The following is a 21,242-nucleotide window of genomic DNA, read 5'->3' as shown; positions in this document are numbered from 1 at the left end:
AGCTTAGCTCAGTTGGCTAATCTGGTGGTAGCCAGTGTGTGTGCTCTGAACCGTGGCGATATCTATGTACCCAGTTCAATTCCCATTACTGCCTCATGTGTTTCAGCTGGAGGGCTGAAATATGAGTTTCAATAGCGCATGTGTTTCGGATAAGGCGTTTAAGCCGTTGGTCGCGTTTGAATTTTATGGCCCATGTGCACGTTAAAGAATGCTGTACGCTCTTTGGAGAATAGTAGGAGATTTTCTCCTGGTGAACTGCATAATCGCCACCAGAAGGACCCCACTTGAAATAAATCTTCTTCTAGACTTCCGTAGGCTCTCCTTGGTGTTTACACCGAATACATCCAATCCAATATACAACAACCAACATTTTGGTTATAAAAGGCCATGGAAAAGGTGATGAACTTCACAACTGACTTAAAAAACAATTTTAGACAGTAATTTTGTACACTATAGAAAATAGAAGCCTTGGGAATCATTATTTCCTTCAAGAATGGCCTTCAGCCCTGCAGGCTTCAGGCAATTTTTTCATCAAATAATGGCTCATTTGGCTTCTATTTCCTATCGTGTACTCAAAACCTGACTATCTATAATTGCTTGTTGGTTCAACATTTTGTGTGCTATTAGGATGAATTTTGACCAATAACTACCAGTTGTTTGGTTGGTTTACCTACCAAACCAATACGAACCAATATTTTCGTAACGGGGTCCGGTATACCAAAAGTCATGTCATATTCCTGTTCTACAGCCAAAAGTTAGTCTAGATATCAATTTTCAGTTAATTATCTTTATTCTATTTGAAGATATGGCTAATTGAAAATGCAACTTTACAAATATGTCATAATTGAGAGCTAAAAAGGGGTATGACCCTAAAATTTCAAATGGCTGTAACTTCTAAACGACTTGGAATTAGCAAGTCAAATTTTGGGTTTGTTCGTCAGATATGTTGGTGCACATTATATCCGAGTTTCAAGAAAATCTGATACGGTACCCAGCCATGATTTTCTGAAAATTTGTTGAGTTGGCACGGAATGACCCATGTATTATACTGTCTTATGATTAGAAGCCTAATATTGTTTATCTTGAAATGTTTTTATGTGAAGCTTGTTCATAAGGTAAGAAATTGTCCCCAGGGCTAGAAAAGTTGCACAACATTGTTCTAAGTGGTATAGTCATGATTATATTTGAGCCCTGGTTTTTTTGTTAGTAATCTTATGCTGAAGTTTATACTTTCTTCCAGTACCACCAACGAACGTTTTCACCGCAGTTCCAACAAACAATGACGTATACACAGCAACCAACTCAACAGTATTATGCTGGGACTCCTAATATACAGCAAGGTATTTTTAAATAATTTTAACTCATCTTGATTTCCTGAGTTAAATGTGAAGAGATGAATAATATATTTCCTTAAAAAATTATTGGTTTGTCCCATGCAATATTTGATTCCCTGTTTGAAATATGCATTTTTATTTCTATAGGGTTTTCATTTGACCTAAAAATTTATTAGAATGCATTGTGATATTTTGTGTGCTTGAAAAGTAAATAGGTAAATATTTGTAAGCGGGATCAGCAATGAGAAAATAATGTAAAACATGTAAATATATAATGCCAATGTTTTGTTTATATAGCTCCTTACATACCAAACCAATCACTAACGCAAACCTCAGCTCAGTTACCAATGTACACACAGCAAGCACAACCTAGACAGCAGCAGCAGCAACCACAAACTTATTCCAAGCCCTCAAGACCTAGGAGAGTAATTACTATAGTGGATCCAGCAACTAATAAAGACATAACTGAATCAATTGTTGGTGAGAGTTCTAATATTTCACCACAGCAAGGTCTTTCTGCAACATCTTCAACACCACCAATGGTGAGTTGTTTCACCAGTTTGCATATTAATTTAACAAGTCAATATTTATTTTTAGCTTTGATAATTCTTCTGTTTACTGTGTTTCAGAAGAGGGAGTAAAGTACAAACTCAAGAAAGATAGTATCTCCAACCTTGGTCATTATTTTCGCCATTATTACTATTATTCTGTGTCCTTGGTAGCATGTATGTATATGTGGTGCTTTCCATACTGAATTGAATTGTTTAATTTGATTTTGTAGAATACAGCAACACCACCTCTACAGCTTGCTTCAGTTGATTCAAACCAAGCTATACAGGCACAGTTCGCGGCTGAAGTTGCTCGTCTAGCTATGGCCCCCGAAGAGGAGGAAAAGAGAGAAGAAATTCAACCACCAGTTGTAGTTTCTCAACAAAAGACTATACTGCCAAGACAGGAGCAGCAGCCTAAAATATTGAAGCCAACTGCAACAGAACCTGTAGCTCCCCCTGATGCTAGCCAACCTGCAGCTCAGCCAGTATCTCTAGCAAATGTGGATAAACCAGCACCAACCACTGAACCACCACAAAAAATCACTGTTGAGCAAACTCAGTCTGAGGACTTTAAAGACAAACCTAAACAAGCTGAAGAGGAAACAAGCAACCTGGCAGAAAGCGTAACTAAGCCGGTCACTGCAATCCAAGAATCAGACAGTGCAGTAGAAATTGTCCATCAAGACACAGCGACTGAAAGTGTAGCTTCTGTTGTTCCACCTGCAGAGGATCAACAGGAATCCCTTCAACCAACTGCAGACACAGATGTTACAGATAATTCACAAGGTAAGCTTCAGTGTGGTGTGTGACACTAATCAATAGGGAGCTTTCGATCGAGAACATAGAACAAATTCAGTCATCTGCCACTGTCACTGTCGCGTGCATTCTATGTTGTATTTTAAATCAATTTCAATGTTTTACGACTTGACGCAAAGACTGAGAAACCAATACAGTACAGTCTTTGTCTGGCCTGAACGTAGATTCAGCTAACAACCGTTTCATGTGCATATGAATTAACACGACATTATGTTCTACGTTTTCACAAATCAAAAGCTAATGTCTAGATGCATCAACTCTGGCATCACTAGGTGATCATGGTAAGGTCTGAAAGCTTGGAATCCAATTGTCCAGAAATAGTACTATACGATTTCGTTATTTGCGTAGGCCTATCCATCTCATGCAAAAAACGGGTCATCTGCTAGGTAAACAAAACAGATGTTTTGGTGTTAAACACATTGTATTGTTGTCTATAACATTGCATGATGGAATAAAATATTTGGAGGGAAATTTAAGATAATTTATCAGAGAAATTGTAAGTGCTGTGGAAAGATGTGGCCAAACATTTAGTTTCATCAACTGTCACACAAAAATTTGATCACTCTACACTTAACATTTAGGTGCATTAGTTTAGGTATCACTGCGACAATATTATTTTCTAGTGCATCTATGTGGTGCCATCAAGTTGTAGGTGCACCAATTGTGACTTCGTGTGACCACACTAAGCATCACTAGGCAAAAGTCTAGGGGCATCAGTCTTGGTATCACTCTTAGACATTATTAGTGTTTTGCATTCATTTTGTTGTTTTATTGTTTATATAGTAAGTAAGAAGAAGAATCAGAAGCAGCGTTTTCAAGAGTTAGACAAAAAATCAGCAAAGGATGATGACATGTTCTCTGCATATAGAACTGAGGAACCTCAAAAGGTAAAGTTAACAAACTTCTTTAACACCCATAGAGTACAGTGAGCTGTTATGCTCTTCTCTCACTTCAAAAAAATTACTTTCTAAAAAATGTTTTGCCATGAAATTCCAATAAAGAGCACTATAAATGCCAACAATATTATTACATGAACTTAGCATCTACTCCTCCCGGCTCGTGTATTTTAAGGTAGCTTTTTCTTAACTCTTGCTGGCAGTAGTTATGGTTATGCTTTTAGACCACAGTATTAGGGATTGGCATCAAAATAATGTTAATTGGATAGGCAAATTTTTTTTTTATTTTGGATCTGACAACCTCGTAGCGGCGTCAGATTACAGTGGGGCCCAGGCCTGCCCGACGGAAATTCCCCTCCCCCAGGTGGTGCTACTGCTGATCACTGGCATTCATAAGTGCATCGATATAAATGTGCATAACACCACATGGCACGGATAGCAAGTAACACAGGGTACGGATATGTGAAGTATACATAATCGTTGCATGGACATGCAGTAATACACAGATGAATTCTGATGGAAGATGTGTCTTGGCCGCAGATGTACAATGGGTATAAATTGACACTTGGCATAGGTGCACCGTGGACATAGACCTGGCATTCACATACACTGGGCGTGCGTAGATGTACCTCGTCCATAGATGCACATCATTCATAAATGTATAGTACAAATGTGTTGGATGTATCTTATGGTTGGTGTTCGAACAAAATTTCTAGCATAATACATTTTATCTTAAATACTTTTTTTTTTAATGGTAGGAAAGTGCAAGTATAAGCGAAGAAACACAGTCTGCAACAATTGAAGAAGTACAAGAAACAACATTGACAAATTCTGAAAATGAAATTCAACCAATCATTGATGACCACAAAATTGCTACAGTTGAAGATGACAAGTCCAGTGAAGATCAAATTGTGAATACAACTGAAGATAGAACTATAACAGAATCAAGTATATCATCAGTAAATGACAATACTGTAGATGAAAATTGTCAGTTAATAGAAAAACCAACAGAAAATCAAGTGAAGGAAACTGAAATTATAGAAAGTGTAACAGATTCATCACCTCAAGGTGGACTTAATACACAACATGAAGTGTCAAATACAGAAAAGGAAGAGCTTGAAAATGAAGAAAAGGAAAATACTGCTCCCAAAACAAAAACTGTTACGGAGAATTCAGAATTAAATGAAGACACAAAGCCTGTTGTCAAAGATAATAAAATAGAACTTAAGTACAAATATAGGGAAGGTGAGATGCATAGTATTTAAGTAATATAGGTCTCCCTCTAATTTAAGACCATCAATTAAAGACCACCTCCAATTAAGGACCACCTTTATATGGTCCCAAATTGACAAATGTCTTATAATTATTATTCAAATTAGAGACTAAAGCTGCTAAAAATCATTGAAACTTCAGTCCCAAAAGTGGTCTTTAAGTGGAGGGAGACCTGTAATTATAAGTGCATGGAGATTGGTGTGTGTCTCTGTTGCTTGCATATTAATTTAAATCCCCATTCTTTCCATATTTTCACAAAAAAGTTTAGCAAAAATACATGTGCATTACTCTCATTATTATCAACCAGATCATTTATAGACACCAATTACCGGATGAAAATATGCAAGGATAAGAAGGCAGTTTCATAATCATGTATAGTGTGCTGCTTTGTAAAGACTTGTAACAAGTTCACATGTACACAAAATGATAATACAAGTTCTATACCCTGAGATAAGTTATTCATATTGCAAGTGCAAATACAATCCATGGCAAATCTAGGAAGAATATGAACTTAACATAATTGGGGGCACTAGTTGCCTAGGCTTAACTCTGTTTCCTCTCATGCTTGCCATTGTTTGATGTAATTTCTATGTAAAGAGGGGGAAATTTGCTTTTATGCGAAACAAACCTTGTCATAACTTGTTACTTGTTGCATGTTAGTGTCATTATCAATTACCATAGTAAAAATACATTTATTGCTTTTTATAGACCAGTGGAGCCCTATCAACTTGGAGGGCAAGAGGCAATATGACCGTGAATTCCTGATGCAGTTCAAGGATAATTGCATCGATCGACCTGATGGGCTTCCAAAGATTCCAGAAGTAGTACTGGATACTGTGAGTAACTTTCATTCTTATCCACATCAAAATGTCAGACCTTTGGGGGACATTTGAAAAATTTTTACTGGTAAATTTGTTAATGTAAAGCCAGCTAAGCATGCGCAACATGAGGTATTGCCTTAAGTGAAGTTCAGTGGCTTAAAAAAACAATACAAATCATAGGCAAGGCCTGGACTAGAATGATGTTCATTTATTGAAAGAAGGCCAGCCTAGGCTACTTAGGCCTAATAAGTGCTTTTTTTTATTCGACAAACAGAATTTTTACTGGTTTACAGTCAAATTTAACTGTTAAAATTGATGGCTAAAACATGTGCAATTCTTGTGCTGTCGGCAACATAACACAACAAACTTGTATTTTGTTTGCATGTTATCATCTAAATGTATCGGAGGAAATGTCCCCGAAGGGAAGGTCGATTTCCCAGACGACAGCATAAGTGGTGCGAACTAGCTAGTAATCACATCCTTCACAGAAATCTTCTTAAAGATCATATATTCAAGAATCTGAAAATTCTTCTAATTTGAATTAAAGTTTTTACATGTTTTGACTCCTGACGATCATTGAAAGCATACTCCTAGCTTCTACAATTGCTTAATTGAATTTTTATTTATCTCTGATCATTTTTGCTTTTGTTTAAATGATTGTACACACATTTATTGAATAATGACATCCTTGTTGGATTTTTGCAGGCAAATATAGGTTCAGCACTTCGTTTGGATACCAAGTCTAATAAACAATTCGATTTCATGCCAGGGTTTATGAAGTCTCCAAGATCAATGGTAAAGCTTTTTTGTCTCTTTTAAACATATCCCATCTATCATGAGTAAAACGATAAGTTTTTGATGGGGTGTTCGATCAGAAAAGAACTTGTGAATGGTTAATAAAATACAGTTTTTTACATTTTATAAACTGGGAGAAAAGTGGCATAACCATCCATCTACCCCCAGTTTTTAATTATCCAAAGATTTATATCTTATTAACCGTTCCCAAGTTTTTTTGTCAAATACGCTGTCAGTGTCTCTAAAAGTCAGTTGTACAACATAGCAATAGTTTTTTCACCTCCTGGAGCCCGGCTTTAAAAAGCCCAATTGACCTTTCCAGATTGTCAGTCAAACTTAACTGGCAGGCATATGCACGCGTGTCTAACGAGCACATATGTTGTCCCACTAATGCGCACGTTTGCATATATGTTGCAAAGATAAGCCAAACCAGTTACTCGTTGGCAAAAATCAATTATTAGTTATTAATACAGAGTAAAAGATGAAAAAGGGAGCTATAAAATGGTTAAATTATTTAAATGCGACATTTTCTTAAGTTACAACCGTTTAAACATACAGCTGTTCAAAGAACAATATTTGGGAAATCATCCTTCAAAGTTTATTATTTCAGGCATTTCTCAGGCACAAACTATCACCAAATTGTTAAAAGTTGTTGTTTTAACATTGAAAATGGGGAGAATAACAGCATATCATGATGTATAGATATACGAAAGTTAGTTTAGTGCAATAAAATAGATTTTAAAAATGTTGACATTTCAGCATGTTTTGGCCATCATTATCTCCGAAACACGATTTACGATGAGTGACTGGTTTTACTTGTCTTTGCCACATATATGTTTTACATTTCCGTTTTGTCTGACCTTAGCAACAATATCCAAGAGGCAGGGCTTTCCAGAAAGGTGCATATTATGTTCTGATTGAGACAATTCAGTTTTCCCTGATTTACTTTCCACATGGGTTTTGTTGCAGAAATCTTTAACCATCCAATTCAAGTGTCTATGCAAGGAATTTAGAAACATTTCAAATGATTGTTTTTGTTGATTTTAAAGTAAAAATATTGATTGCTGAATAATAAATAAATGAAAGAATAGATAAATGGAATCAATAAATATTTTTGCACAGGGTCAGCCAATGAACTACAATGCAAGGAACTCTGGCAAAGGACGTGCACCACAATATAATCCGAAGAAAGTGATAAATTCTCTGTCCTCTGACAAGGAGCTAAGGAAATCTGAAAATGCATGGAAACCAACAGTAGGAGCTGCATCTACTAAACCAGATGAGGAATTGCAAACCCAGGTATGATAACTCTAATGCACGCAGAGTGCATTATAATGCATGCATTTGTGGAGTGCATATTATCTTTTATTTAATTCAGTAATGAAATACAAAAGCTAGACATACCATATTTTGGTTCCCCACAATTTGTTAGCTTTATATTTGTTTCTAAAAAAGAATATTGTCCTGGGGATATAATTAAGGGCTGCTATCTTTATTGTATATAGCAATCATGTTATTTATTGATATAATTCATTTGAACGTACACTTTTGTATCAGTGGCAAACGTCACTTTGATGGTGTGTTCAGAAACTACAAATACTAAAACTTAAGAAATTGATTACAATACACAACCATCAATTTAACAAAAACATAAAACCAATATAAAGATGGTCATAAAACAAAAGCTAGGTAAAAGGAAAACAAAAATATTACTGCTCATGCAGCTACCTTGTTTCATATTAAACAAGATTTTGATGTTAACACTGTATAGCATATTTAAATAAATTCATAATAGGCAGCAACAGTGCTCAAATTAGGAACACGATGCCAGCAACGCATTAAACATTGTAGCCTATCATGTCACTGACTTTGTTAGTTGATCAGAATGCTTCTCCAACAATGCAGCATGTCTAGGCCTTACAAATGATCATTGTTGAGGCACTTGCATTACTATCACAGAGCATCTATAAAATCCTTAAGAAATTCATGTTGATTTTTGTCTTTATTTCCAGGATGTTAACAGGAAATTTACTGGTATTTTGAACAAGTTAACGCCGCAGAATTTTCAGAAACTGACAAACCAAGCTCTAGAGTTGCAGATTAACACAGAGGAACGCCTTAAAGGAGTTATTGACCTTGTCTTTGAGAAGGTATAATCATTCAATTTTGCATTCAAGACGCATGTGTAATCATCTTGAAAACTTGGATTTAATAACCTTAAAATTCCAGGATCTCTATTTATGAATTTCTGTGCTCTCTTTTTATAATCAGATAGGTACAATGAAATATTAAAATTTGAATGCTAAGTGCATTGAAATACATGAAAATGAAACACAGACAATAATTGGCTAACAAGTGATCACATAAAAAAAAAAGTACATGCAAACTTCAAGAATTTAACTAAATAGAGTATTTATGGAAAATGTTGCATTGCATAAGTTTTGAAATTGAATTGTTTTTTTCTTGTAGGCTTTAAGTGAACCAAACTTCAGTGTTGCCTATGCCCACATGTGCCGAATGCTGTCACAGGTACAGTACTTTGACTTTTTCTGCTGTATTTAGCAGGCTTGTTTCTCTTCATATAATCAGTAGTCATCCATTAGAACTTTGTGATGTGACTATCGAAGCTCATAATAATGATTTGAGTTTATGTAAAGAACTTTGATATTTATAAAGTTAAAACATAACTTTCTGCCTTGACATCAATTCAATTATTATTCAGCTTTATCATCATATTTGCTAAATTACTACTGCAGTGCAAATACAACGTAGGATAGGATAGGAGTATTATTTTTATGTATGAATCATACCTCACAATGCGAAGCTGAGGGAGGGAATTCACTGTTTAGCTAAATAAAACCATGTTGTATTTGTTTCACTATTTCCATAAATATGAAACGGCAAACCATCTATCTACATTAGCCATTTCGACATGCAAGAGTAAAATCACACAGTTGTATACAGTTCGCATACTTTTTCCCCCGCATACACACAAATTCAGTATGTGCAGAGAAGAAGTAAAAAGAGCATGGAAGTAGAAAAAAAAGACCACATCGTTTATCAGGTGGCATTGGCCAATAAAACGTTACTACTTAATTAATATTTATGAGGTATATTAAGTAATTGATAATTTAAAAAGAAAGTAAATAATGCTACAATAGAGCACTTGCAAAACTATTTGCTGAAAAAGAAACAGAATTTATATATAAATGAATAAAGAAACACCCAAATATACCTATTTAACTGACTCGTGAGGAAATTTGTAAAGGTCTTGGAACTTATTAATTTCAACTGATGGGGAATTCTAAAGACATTGACACAAACGTGATGAACTCTCAAAATAATTGATTGTAAAGATAGTAATTTTCTTTTATAAAGTTCTTGGAAATGACGAGAAAACTTACTAGAATTGTGGCGCAGCCAAAAATTATGATTAATAATTTGTTTTAATTGCTGATCCAAGAATATAGATGCATGTAACATAACTTTTTTTCCAGTTTTCAGCCACTGGATTAGTTAAACTTGATATTTCCATGTTGTGTTTAAATTTAGATAGAAGTACCTATTGCTGATAAACCAGGACAACTAGTACAGTTCCGCAAATTGTTACTAAATCGATGTCAGAGAGAGTTTGAAAGTGAATCTCAAGATGAGAGTCTGTTGAAGGAGAAGAGGAAAGAAATAGAAAAACTACCGGTAAGTTCATCAATACAGTGTACAATAGTTACTTTCCTAATCTAAAAATTTATCCTAAAATTTTTTTATCTTTAAAAGCAACTGCCCTGGGATGTAATATAAAAGCTTTGTTTAGGCTTTATTTTATTTTATTTACTTCTGGAGCAGCAGTGGTGCATTCAGCTTAAATTACAAAAATATAAAAATTAACCAAAGAAGGAGCACACTTCAACACAATCCTTGATAAAATATGCAAATAAACACAGAAAGACCGATTTATACGCTTTTATACATGCATGAACTTTTATGACCAAATTATAGTGCCATCATGGATATAACCTACATCAGCTTATGTACAGGTGAGCAAATATAGTAATTTACAGTAGTTGTTTTGCAATATCCATATCAAGGGAGGGGGTAACAGAGAACAGTATTGTTGTACGTTTGTGAAACTGCTGACAGTTGAGAACAAGCCTTAAAGCAATAGGTGACTGAAGGGGGAAAAAAATGAAAGAAATTAAAGACGAAAAATTCCATTAAACTACAACAAAGATAAACAAACATAATGAACATTTTTTATTGTGAAACACAATAGTAATGTTTGGATTATTGGAAGATTTTTTTTAATCCTTTTGTTTTTTCGCTATTCAAAAAATAAATGCCGTATTGACCTAAAACAAAAGCTGGAGTGATAGAGAGATTTTGAAGCAGAGAAAACATACGGTTCCCAACAAACACCACAGGAGGTTAACTTTAGTCGCCTCCTGTTGAATAAGGGTAAAAATATTCACTCTCAGTAGAATATATTGTTCTTCCCTGTTTGTAGAGTAGATTGTTTTATGTTTTAGAATTTAAAATGTACAATTTTATTTATTGTTTTATTTTTTGATTGAATAAAGGAAAAAGAAAGAGAGGTCGAAAAGGAGTTATTTGAATTGGCGGTAATTGCAGCTAAGCGACGGTCACTTGGGAACATTAAATTTATTGGGGAACTGTTTAAAATCAAGATGTTAACGGAACACATTATGCATAGCTGTATCATGCAATTGCTGAAGGCTGCTGATGATGAGTCTTTGGAATGCATGAGCAAATTATTAAGCACCATTGGAAAGGAGCTGGATCATGATAAAGCAAGGGTAATTGTCCTTTTTAACTTTATACTCTTATACTTTAATATCACTATTATTATTTTTATATGTTTACATTATAGTAATGATATTTTTAAGTTTACCACTGGTTAATTGCTTGTTTAATTTTAAATATATTTTTATATTTTGTGTCTTGCAAGACGGTGCTTCTGTAATTCAAAACTACTTTAATATAAAAATGTTAAAACATTGCTTTGGCTTTGAGTAACTAAGTAAATAGTCCATTTGTCTAGTGTGCAGTATGGCCCAATTGCATGTTTAAGAACGCAGTATGCTATTTGGAAAAGAATAGTGAATGGTCTTCCATTGTACTTGCCCAATCACCACCAGAAGGAACCCACTGGTAATAAGCTCAAATTACAACTGCTGTGCCAACAGCTCCAACATAAACATATGTGTGGTTCTGATGACATTTTTTCTTGCAGACGTTTTTATTTAAAAACCATCTAAATTCAGTATTTTTAATTTTTTCGTAGTTCCGAATGGATCAGTACTTCACACAAGTGGATAAGATAGTTAAAAGTAGAAAGAATAACAATCGCATACGATTCATGTTGCGAGATGTCCTTGAGCTTCGTGAGGTAAGTGTTTTGTGTATTAGAATAAGTCCTTTTACAAGATGTTGATGTCTTTGAAATATGTGAAGGTGTGTATATGCCATTGTTGAGTATTACACTATCCACTGAATTTCTCTAATAGAAGTGTTGAATTTTACACAAAAAAAAAATGAAATATCTTGTATGAGAAGTTACAATAAACAAAACCGAAATTCAATAAAGGGTCGTTTTCACAAGTGTATAAACAGTACACTTTTTCGGTACCCCTCCGAAAGTGTAAAAAAAAAAAAAATGTTTGTAAAGTCAAGTAAAGCAATGTACTTGGTTGCTTAAAAATGAATATTATATTATATTTTACATATTGCATGTTATTTTGTAATTTTTATGCATATGTTAAGGTGTACAGATTTGTCTACCACCTCTCCCCAACCCCCACCCCCGCATATTGTTTGTACACTTGTGAAAATGTTGATAATGTTGAACGACCCGTAAATATAAGTATTATTTATTAAGAATTGTACTGGAAGTTTCTGTTCATAATATAAGTTAATAATAATACTGTATTTTCATTAACATTTTATTTTTTTTTTTAGAACAATTGGGTGCCAAGAAGGGAAGATAACAAACCAAAAACTATTGACCAGATTCACCAAGAAGCGCGGGAAGAAGAAGTAATGAAAAAGGTAGAAGCTGTACAGGCTCAAGCTGCCAGGAAAGCAAACAGAGGTAAAGGTTTTATAGCACATGTCATTAAGTTGAAGGCTTTTTTCCTGGTCATTGAATCAAACACCTGTAAAACACATACTCCTTGGTGGCGAAATCATTATATTGTAGCTTGTAATCGGTGCATTTAAAAATGAGCTTACCAGTTGACCATTTTACTCATGAGTGGAGAAAGACAACACACACCTGTAGGTGACTTACCCAACAACAAAAGTGAAATGCACAGCAAGGGCTCAAACCTCTTGACCTAAAGATTGAGATCCTGAATCACAACCACTGCACCAATTGCTCCCCATACGTATGTTTTGTGCATTTTAATGTAGTTTCCATTTAATACTTGTACAGGTCGCAATGACCGAGGGGGATTAACTCAAATCGAAGATGGAGAATGGAATGTCGTTGCTCAACGTAGTGGGGGACGACCTCAGCAGGTTGATCCTAACAAATTCAAAGTAACAAAGGTAAACATTAAACTCAAAATCGTTTGTGTGATTATTTTGTTGTCAATTTTTTTTTGTAATTTTCAGGTTTTCACTTGATTGAATTTTCAATCCAGTATGATTAAAATTTTGTTGAAGCCGACTGATCGCCAGATTGTGTCTAGGCTTTATAGAATCATCTGAAAGGTCAAATTCCCAAGGTCAAATTGCCATGTGGAATTTGGAACTACTATATACTCCAGGTCCACTGTCATTGGATCCAATCCACAAGCTACATCTTTTTAAATAAATGATAGAATCAAGTGCAAAAACAGCCAACAATTTTCAGTTACTATCTCGGCCAATTTTTTAAAGCCCTTTAGTTTTCTTAACCAGTACCAGTTTTTTCATGTTTTTTTTTTTAAATAATTTTCTTTTCAAAAATATCTTTTAAAAAAACATTTTCATTAAAATCCAACTGGATGTGTAAAATTTATTGTATTTCTGCAATTTTAGCCGCCTGTTGATGACAATGTGCAATTGGGACCTGGTGGTAGACCAGGTTCTTTTGGTGGTTGGGGGCGTGGAGCAAGTGGGGGTGCTAAGCAGTCAAGTAGTTCTCAAGAAAGGCCTTCAAGTCCTGCTACTAACAGATTCTCTGCACTATCCGATGACAGGCGCCTGCCAACTGGGGGAAGGTATGTTGAGTAGTTAAAACAAGTACAACACTATTGAGTGTATTGTTTGAAGGATTGCATGGCGAAGTAATACTATATACAGTAGAAACCCTCATTTACGAACCCCGATTTAACGAATTCCCGATTTTACGAACGTAATATAAAGGTGATGACGTCATAAAAATTGAAGCGAAAGATTTAAAAAAAAAAAAATCCGCTCGAATTGTAACTGTTATTAGCATGCATACAACACAACACACCATACTATACAGTACTATGTAATTCTCAAGTGAAGGAGGCCCTCTAACGGGCCTCTTCAAAGTCAGTGTTTTTATGGCTTCACACATGTGCATCAACAAATTTTACTTTTCTTTCAAACATCGTTTTCAGCTTTAAAATTCAACATAGTGCTTGATTGTTTTATTGAATAATCAATATATATATATAATAAACAAGTATCTATGGAAGTTGTGTTGGAGTAAAATCCACAATCTAGGTATTTAAGAAGGTAAAAATGTCCGATAAAAACAAATTTGTGTAGGGCCTAGAGTGGGATCAGAATGCTTAGAAGCTGCCTACTGTAGGCCTAGGCCCCCTCAGACTTAGCTGCGTAAGCCTGTAGGCCTAGCCTAGGCCAGTGTAAGTAGTACCAGTGCAAATATATAGGAATTTGGGTCAACCCCGATTTTACGAATACCCAAATTTATGAACAGCTCTGGGCCCGTGCCGTATGTAAATGAGGGGTTCTACTGTACTAATGCTTGCGGTACACCACGTAGGTAGTTCCGAAAAGAACTGTTGTTGTTGGTTGACAATATCTCGACGTTTTGATTGAGTTGCATCAATAGTCTTCAGGAGCATAATATCTGCAGAAGATTAAAACATGACTTAGCATGGGAACATGTATTCATTTTCAATACTTGCACTTCAAAAAATGTGCATTGCTTGCTGTGCTATTGATAAGGTGGTAGTCATTGAATGCCTTGGCTATGAGAAGCTTTTCCATTTTTTTATACCCTAAACATAACAAATTTGTCAAGAGGGGTTGTAAATATTTATCTTGTCATTGTAAAAACAAAGACCAGTCACATTCTTTAATTATTTTGTAGAAGTATGACTTCCAGTCGCGACCGTGACAGGGACCGAAGTGGTCGAGGTTCACAGACAAAGCGAGGGTCAAGAGAAAGAGATGATCGACAAGGCCGTGATAGAGATAGACAAGCAGCTATTGATCAGGTCAGGAGGATATCAGCATCGCAAGAACGCATTAGAGACAGAGGTATACTTATTAACATAACTATTAATTTATATTGGTGGAGTATGTAAAATATTGGGCTAGCAAAGAGTAGGTGTAAAAAAATTTAACACAAGTGCTATGTCTACCTTGTTTATGTGGAGCTTTCCGTAAACAAACTCCAAATCCAGATTCTCTCTTGTGTCTACAGCAAAGTTAATTGAATGTACGTATATACAAATTTAGGTTAAGTTATTTGACATGCAGTATGTTATAGAATGCATTAAATTGTTACTTTTTTTGTAACAGTTCAAGTCAAGGTAGTAGAGCCACCTCCAGCACAGCCAGCAAGTGAGGAACTACCAGACCCTGAAATGAAGAAGAAATCCAAATCAACTCTTGAAGAATATATGCACCTTAAAGACAAAAAGGTAAAATAAAATTATGTTGCATTTTTATTATAAACCTCTAGATATTGTTTTTCTTTAGTTATTTTATTTTAATTTATTTTATATTTTATTTAATTCCAGGCAAAATCAATACAAAATACAATAAAAATTCAGACGACAAAAACAAAAGCCTGATAATTACCTTAATGCGAACCTAATCACTATTTAAAAGGTTCTCCAGTATATTGGCTGTACTTTTATTTGTGCTTGCTTAAAGAACAATATATTTCAATTTATTTCATGTTTCATGTTACAATAATATTAAACCACCAAATATATTTTTTAATTAGATATTTGTTGCTATTTGATTTGTGAATGTTTTTTGCCAATCAGTTGTTGTCACAATAGCATTAGACCCTCTAGGATCTAAATAAGTTAAAAGCTTTTTCAACTGTGGTTTACAATTACTGATGTAAAATGAAGCTTTACAAATTCAGATAGAGTGCAAAGTCCAGGAAATCCTCAGCTGTCTTAACTAAGGACCAAATTACTCCAAATTATGTATGCATAGACTGTAGGATTCATGGGTTTAGTGCTAACTCAGCATTTTGCATCTGTGACTACATCTTTTCTCATTACTCTCTTATTTTTATTGTTCACTGTGTAGGAAGCCATTCAATGTGTGAAAGAACTTGAGAGTCCAAGTAAAATGCACCTGTTTGTTCATGTTGCCATTGAGGAAACTCTTGAGCGAACAGACCAAGCAAGGAAAGATGCTGGGGAGCTATTAAATGAATTAGTTAATGGCAAACTCATCACTACTGCGAGCTATAACAAAGGGTGAGTTGGTACCAGTCCAAAATGGCTTACCTGATACTTTTTCTCTATTTGTCAGCATTGATCCACCTTTATTTGAAAAGAAATATAAATGCAACATCCATTGGAAGTAGCATCAGGAAATTATAATTTTCAAGCTATCAAAATTTCTCTGTAACGTGTTGCAGATCAATACCAAGATAAAACTTTATTGTTGTAATGCATTACAGTTGAGATATAGCTACTAAAGAGTCAAACCAGGCCCATCTCAAGCGGAGGCTACAGTGAGGCAGTTAAAATGCAAACTAAGGCCAATCCAGTGTCAATCTTGGTACCTTGCCTGCAGTTTGAGTAAGAGAGATTTTAAGCTAGGCGCTATTATTGATATGTAATGCATACCTTTTGGGAAAAGGTCAACTGAATCATTTTACACTTACTGTTCATTGTTATGCAATCTGCATCAGATGCAATTCAAAGTATAAATGTTGATGTTTGTTTGGTGGCAATATGACTTTGTTTCTTTGTTTTAACAGATTTGAAGGTATACTAGAGTTTGCTGAGGATATGGCCATTGATATTCCCTTGATCTGGAAGTACTTAGCACAAATTATATCTCCAGCCATTTCTGGAGGCTCTATGAATTTGCAGAACTTGGTCTCTTTGTTGGAACCAATCAAAGCTATAGGAAAATCAGGCCACCTATTAGCTGAAGTACTTAAGGCTCAAGTTAAAGAAGTTGTAAGTCATTTTACTATTTATTTTTCAATGTTTCAACATGTTAATTCAATATATTTTGAACATAATTGTTAACAAAGAACAATTCAACAGTTTTTTTGTCCAGACGCAAACAGGCAAATATGGTAGACAAAACATGAAAGCAGGACTCTGCAAGGACTGTGGTTCCTATGCAAGCAGTATTTTATTTATACAAAGATGTAATACACTACAGCACTGTAGTACTAATTTTAATATCTTTGATGGCAAATAGGATAACAGTTGTGTTCAATCTTATTGTAACAAACACACTTGCATAACATACATAAAACAATCTGCTTGATGTCCATAGTCATCCAAATAATATAATTCTCTATTTCAGGGTGCTGCACTTGTTTCTGAAAAATGGGCTGCATCTGGACTGCAACTACAGCAATTTTTAAATCCAGGTGAAGATGTGAAAGATTTTATTGAACGAAGGGTAAGTTTTGAGCATCTGGTGCTAGATTTATCAAACTAGAAATCCATTTTTTTGCTTAAGTGAGATTTATCAATATGGATTAGCTTTTAAATGTCGATTGTACGCATGCGCCATCTAAGACGACTTTTACACTAAGATTTTGCTAAGATGATAAATCAGATATTTGCTTAGAGGCATCTTATGTTTTTAAGTAATGTTGAAATAACATTATCAGGTAATGATCATTGATATTTCTGTTGCTGGTAAATTTTCATGCATCACTGATTGATTCTGTTATCTAATTACAGGATTTAGGTTTTCTTCAAAGTGCGCCTCCTACCTCATCTAGTGGTATGAATCTAGATACAATGCAAACAGAACTGAAGTATCTCCTCAAAGATGCAAGTAATGAAGAAGTCTTTCAGTGGATTGATGTGAGTTGTAACATCCTTCATTAAGAAATAACCATGCAAGTACAAATGAAATATAGGATTACATAATAATTTAAAAGTTAAAAAAGAAAATGTTTGAAATTCCTAACAATCATAGTACTGAAGTTGCATTTTATCTATCTAGCCAAATGTTGTAAATTAGTTTTTCAGCAGAAACAATGCCTCAAGTACATTATAAATGAAATTTCAAAACAATCTACATAAAAATGGACATTCATTTGGTTGAATACTTTTTGTGGCAGCTAATACCTACTGTTGACCAAGTTTTGAAAACTGAACTTCAAAATGACTACATATGATAGTTTGCTCATTGTTGTCTTCAATTTGTTACATAATGTGGACGATGTTTATTTTATCATAATTTGTGAAATTTTCTTGGGTTTTTATTCATACAGAGGCATTTTACAAAGCAGAAAACATTAGAAAATGATTTTATTCGTGCACTGACGACAGCTGTTTGTGAAAGTGCAATTCATGGTAAGATTCAATTCTTTTACTTTTTATTTTGTGAATACTTAACCTGTATAATCCAGCCAAAATTTGTGAATATTCCTTTAAATAGATTTGTAGTGATTTGTGTAGCATTTGCCCTTTTCCATGACCATGCTCTTGACTAAACAGACATTTCCATCTCGGACATTAAAATTGACCTCTTTCCCCAAACCCACTACTTCCCTTTCTGTATTTATCCATTTATAAAGTTCATTTGATATTATGTAAATATTGTCTGTATTTTAAGCAGATGTTAAATCATTTTTGCCTTTCAAGCATTATAATATAAAATCTTGGTATATTATAGTAACAGTAATTGATTGAAGTAAACAAGAATATAACCATTGATGCCTACGCTCTATAATGGTCAATGGTGATGCATTAAGCCACTTAAAAACTACAAAAAATTAATGATGAACAGACACAAACAGAAAGGGGAGGAATAAGTTGCAGACCCCCGATCTTCAAATGGCATCGCCATCACTACCGTCCGTGAACCTGCAGGTATTTTGGCGTCAGAATGCTGGACTCTGGTAGCTTTAATGATTAATATTTCCAATGATTCCTTTCGTATTTTCAGGGGAAGGGCCAGCCAGCCGAGGAGACAGTGAACTATTAAAAAAAAGAGCTCCTCTACTGCAGAAGTATATTGACAGTAAAGACAATCGGGAGCTGCAGGCACTGTTTGCTGTCCAATCTCTCAACAACAGTTTAGCAAACCCACCAGGTAAAGCCATTTATGCCAATGGTTTTTGAAATTTATTGTGTATTTTTTTTTTTGTATAAAGTCCCAAAGGTCGATCAAAAAATCACGAAAAAAAAAAAAAAATTATATATATATATATATATATATATATGAATTTCAAACGCAGCTTTTGTATTCCTTATAAAATTATGACCGTAGTGGTGTAATGTTCCTACCTGATGCATAGTTTGTAATGAGGGTAGGGTGTAAAATTCCTAGTACCTTCATGAAGTAACGCCCCTACCTGAAGATGGATAGTTCTTCCAGACATAATATTTGTTATGTCTTTTATTTTGTACTGAATTGTTTTGGGCTGATAATAGCCTTTGCATGCTGCAATAAAAGATTGGAATTTGCTGTGATCCACTTCCCCAGATGTTGCATAACATACCTTAAAACTAAAGAATATAGATAGAGGAAGAACGAGCAGCTAGCGTATATTATCATGTGAGCCAGGCCTGGAGACCTGCCACCATGAAATTACAGTAAAGTCGCACGGCGTATATTTGAGTTATGAGGCAAAATACATAGAAACCTCATATATGGACTGAAGATTTAAGCCCATTGGGCTTCTATTGGAGCTTTTACGGTACTTAAAATGGATCATAACTGGTAAACAAAGTAAAGTGCTTTAATGGTACTAATGCGCTATCTTTGCTACAGCAAATATTGGCATAATGTAGCATTCAATTTTTATAAAATCCTAAAGAGTCTTGCGACAAAAATTTATTTGGCAACTTAATTTTAGCAACCCAATTTTTGGGGTTGCGACCCATAGATTGAGAACCGCTGTTGTACAGTATACTGCTGCTACTAATTTAATAGATCACTTGTACCAAATTCAAATGTGAAATATGAAACGTTTTACACATTTCTTTGTTTGCAGGTCTGTTGCGCATTTTGTTTGATGTTCTGTATGATGAAGATGTGATTTGTGAAGAAACTTTTTACAGTTGGCATGCTAATACGGATCCACGTGAATCAGAAGGCAAGGGTGTTGCATTGAAATCCGTCACATCATTCTTCACATGGTTACGAGAGGCAGAGCCGGATGATGATGATGAACCAGAAAAACAATAAACAATAAAACAATGATGATAAATATATTAATTATAAAGACACATTTATGCACTATAAGAGTAAGTTATAAATCTGAATCAACAGTTACTTGATAGTCATTATGAGTTGGTGAACCCGCTCAATATTGATGACCTTTGAACTTGTGAACGAGTAGGTTGTTCACCAATCCAGGATCTCTTCACACAGGTGTATGTATTTTTATTTTTTTTTTGGATATCAACATAGCAGACTAGTTGATTTCTTCCAGTTCTACCTATCTGTCTACAATGGAGCATAATATTTCAGTTAAGTTGCATTTTGTCATTATGTTATGCTCTTAGTAAAAACAATAACATGCTTCCATTTGACAAGAAAACACAGAAAGTATAAAAAATAAGAAAAAAAAAACACGAATTTTTGTTGTTTATTATCAAACATGAAATGTTATAGTGGTTGATGTATGTGGGTGGGTAATTTTGCTTATACTGCCGTAGGTGGTGGAATAATTTTTTATTGTATATGGCCACAGCAAATTCATAATGAACAATTAATTTTTTGACATATCTTTTGTTAACTACATATTGTATTATTTCAAAGTAAAATTGTCAAATTTATTTGTGACTGGTAATAAAGAATATTTAATTTTTGATATTAGGTAAATTTTTATGACAATAATGGTAATGTGAAGCAATTAATGGAACTAGCTAAGTTCTTATGTGAATACACAATTAATGGAACTTACTATAGCTCCCAATGTGAATGGAACTATGTACGAATACAAGATGATTCATGGCTGCTGTACAATATTTAAGAAAAAAAATATAAAAAAAAAAAACTTATTTAAACCATTGTTTGTAGTTCATTTTTATCAGAGTTAAGGCCTGTTTATACTTCAACGATAACGATAAAAAAGCTAAAAAGCGATTGTTCATATAGAAAAAAGAAATGAGAAATTTTTACACTAGGACGATTTGATAACGATTTATCGTGTATACGATAATAAAGTATTTTAACAAATCAAATCAGATGACATCATAATCATGGAAAAATTATAAAATCATTGCTACTACTACGATTTTAATGTTTTCCCATGATTATGACGTCATCTGATTTGATTTGTCAAAATGTCGTTATCGCATAACTGATAAATAGTTATCGAATCATTATAGTGTAAAAACTTCTTATTTCTTTTATTTT

At 34.3% G+C, this 21,242-nt stretch overlaps 1 protein-coding gene across 4 annotated transcripts in view; it reads left to right on the top strand.

The window, feature by feature from the left end:
- The window catches only part of LOC117114220 (eukaryotic translation initiation factor 4 gamma 3-like), a 33,680-nt gene extending 12,790 nt beyond the window's left edge, over window positions 1–20,890 (top strand). For all 4 annotated transcript variants that reach the window (XM_033257820.1, XM_033257821.1, XM_033257819.1 and 1 more), the window contains 25 exons: window positions 1,241–1,340; window positions 1,632–1,876; window positions 2,116–2,671; window positions 3,485–3,588; window positions 4,356–4,842; window positions 5,578–5,705; window positions 6,396–6,485; window positions 7,608–7,784; window positions 8,498–8,635; window positions 8,955–9,014; window positions 10,038–10,181; window positions 11,060–11,296; window positions 11,785–11,889; window positions 12,459–12,591; window positions 12,934–13,049; window positions 13,524–13,705; window positions 14,794–14,963; window positions 15,228–15,349; window positions 15,975–16,147; window positions 16,657–16,861; window positions 17,220–17,318; window positions 17,606–17,731; window positions 18,145–18,226; window positions 18,822–18,968; window positions 19,873–20,890. In XM_033257820.1, coding sequence (XP_033113711.1) covers window positions 1,241–1,340; window positions 1,632–1,876; window positions 2,116–2,671; window positions 3,485–3,588; window positions 4,356–4,842; window positions 5,578–5,705; window positions 6,396–6,485; window positions 7,608–7,784; window positions 8,498–8,635; window positions 8,955–9,014; window positions 10,038–10,181; window positions 11,060–11,296; window positions 11,785–11,889; window positions 12,459–12,591; window positions 12,934–13,049; window positions 13,524–13,705; window positions 14,794–14,963; window positions 15,228–15,349; window positions 15,975–16,147; window positions 16,657–16,861; window positions 17,220–17,318; window positions 17,606–17,731; window positions 18,145–18,226; window positions 18,822–18,968; window positions 19,873–20,066 — 4,320 coding nt within the window. In that variant the 3' untranslated portion in view covers window positions 20,067–20,890. The remainder of the gene's footprint in view (window positions 1–1,240; window positions 1,341–1,631; window positions 1,877–2,115; window positions 2,672–3,484; window positions 3,589–4,355; window positions 4,843–5,577; window positions 5,706–6,395; window positions 6,486–7,607; window positions 7,785–8,497; window positions 8,636–8,954; window positions 9,015–10,037; window positions 10,182–11,059; window positions 11,297–11,784; window positions 11,890–12,458; window positions 12,592–12,933; window positions 13,050–13,523; window positions 13,706–14,793; window positions 14,964–15,227; window positions 15,350–15,974; window positions 16,148–16,656; window positions 16,862–17,219; window positions 17,319–17,605; window positions 17,732–18,144; window positions 18,227–18,821; window positions 18,969–19,872) is intronic.
- The last annotated feature ends 352 nt before the right edge of the window (window positions 20,891–21,242 follow it).

This window comes from Anneissia japonica, unplaced genomic scaffold (genome assembly GCF_011630105.1).
Source record: "Anneissia japonica isolate Jap-2015-1 unplaced genomic scaffold, ASM1163010v1 scaffold1525_len913038_cov183, whole genome shotgun sequence".
NCBI classification, from domain to species: domain Eukaryota; kingdom Metazoa; phylum Echinodermata; class Crinoidea; order Comatulida; family Comatulidae; genus Anneissia; species Anneissia japonica.
The sequence above is the reverse complement of the archived record's forward strand: the minus strand, read 5'-3'. Positions and strand labels throughout refer to the sequence as shown.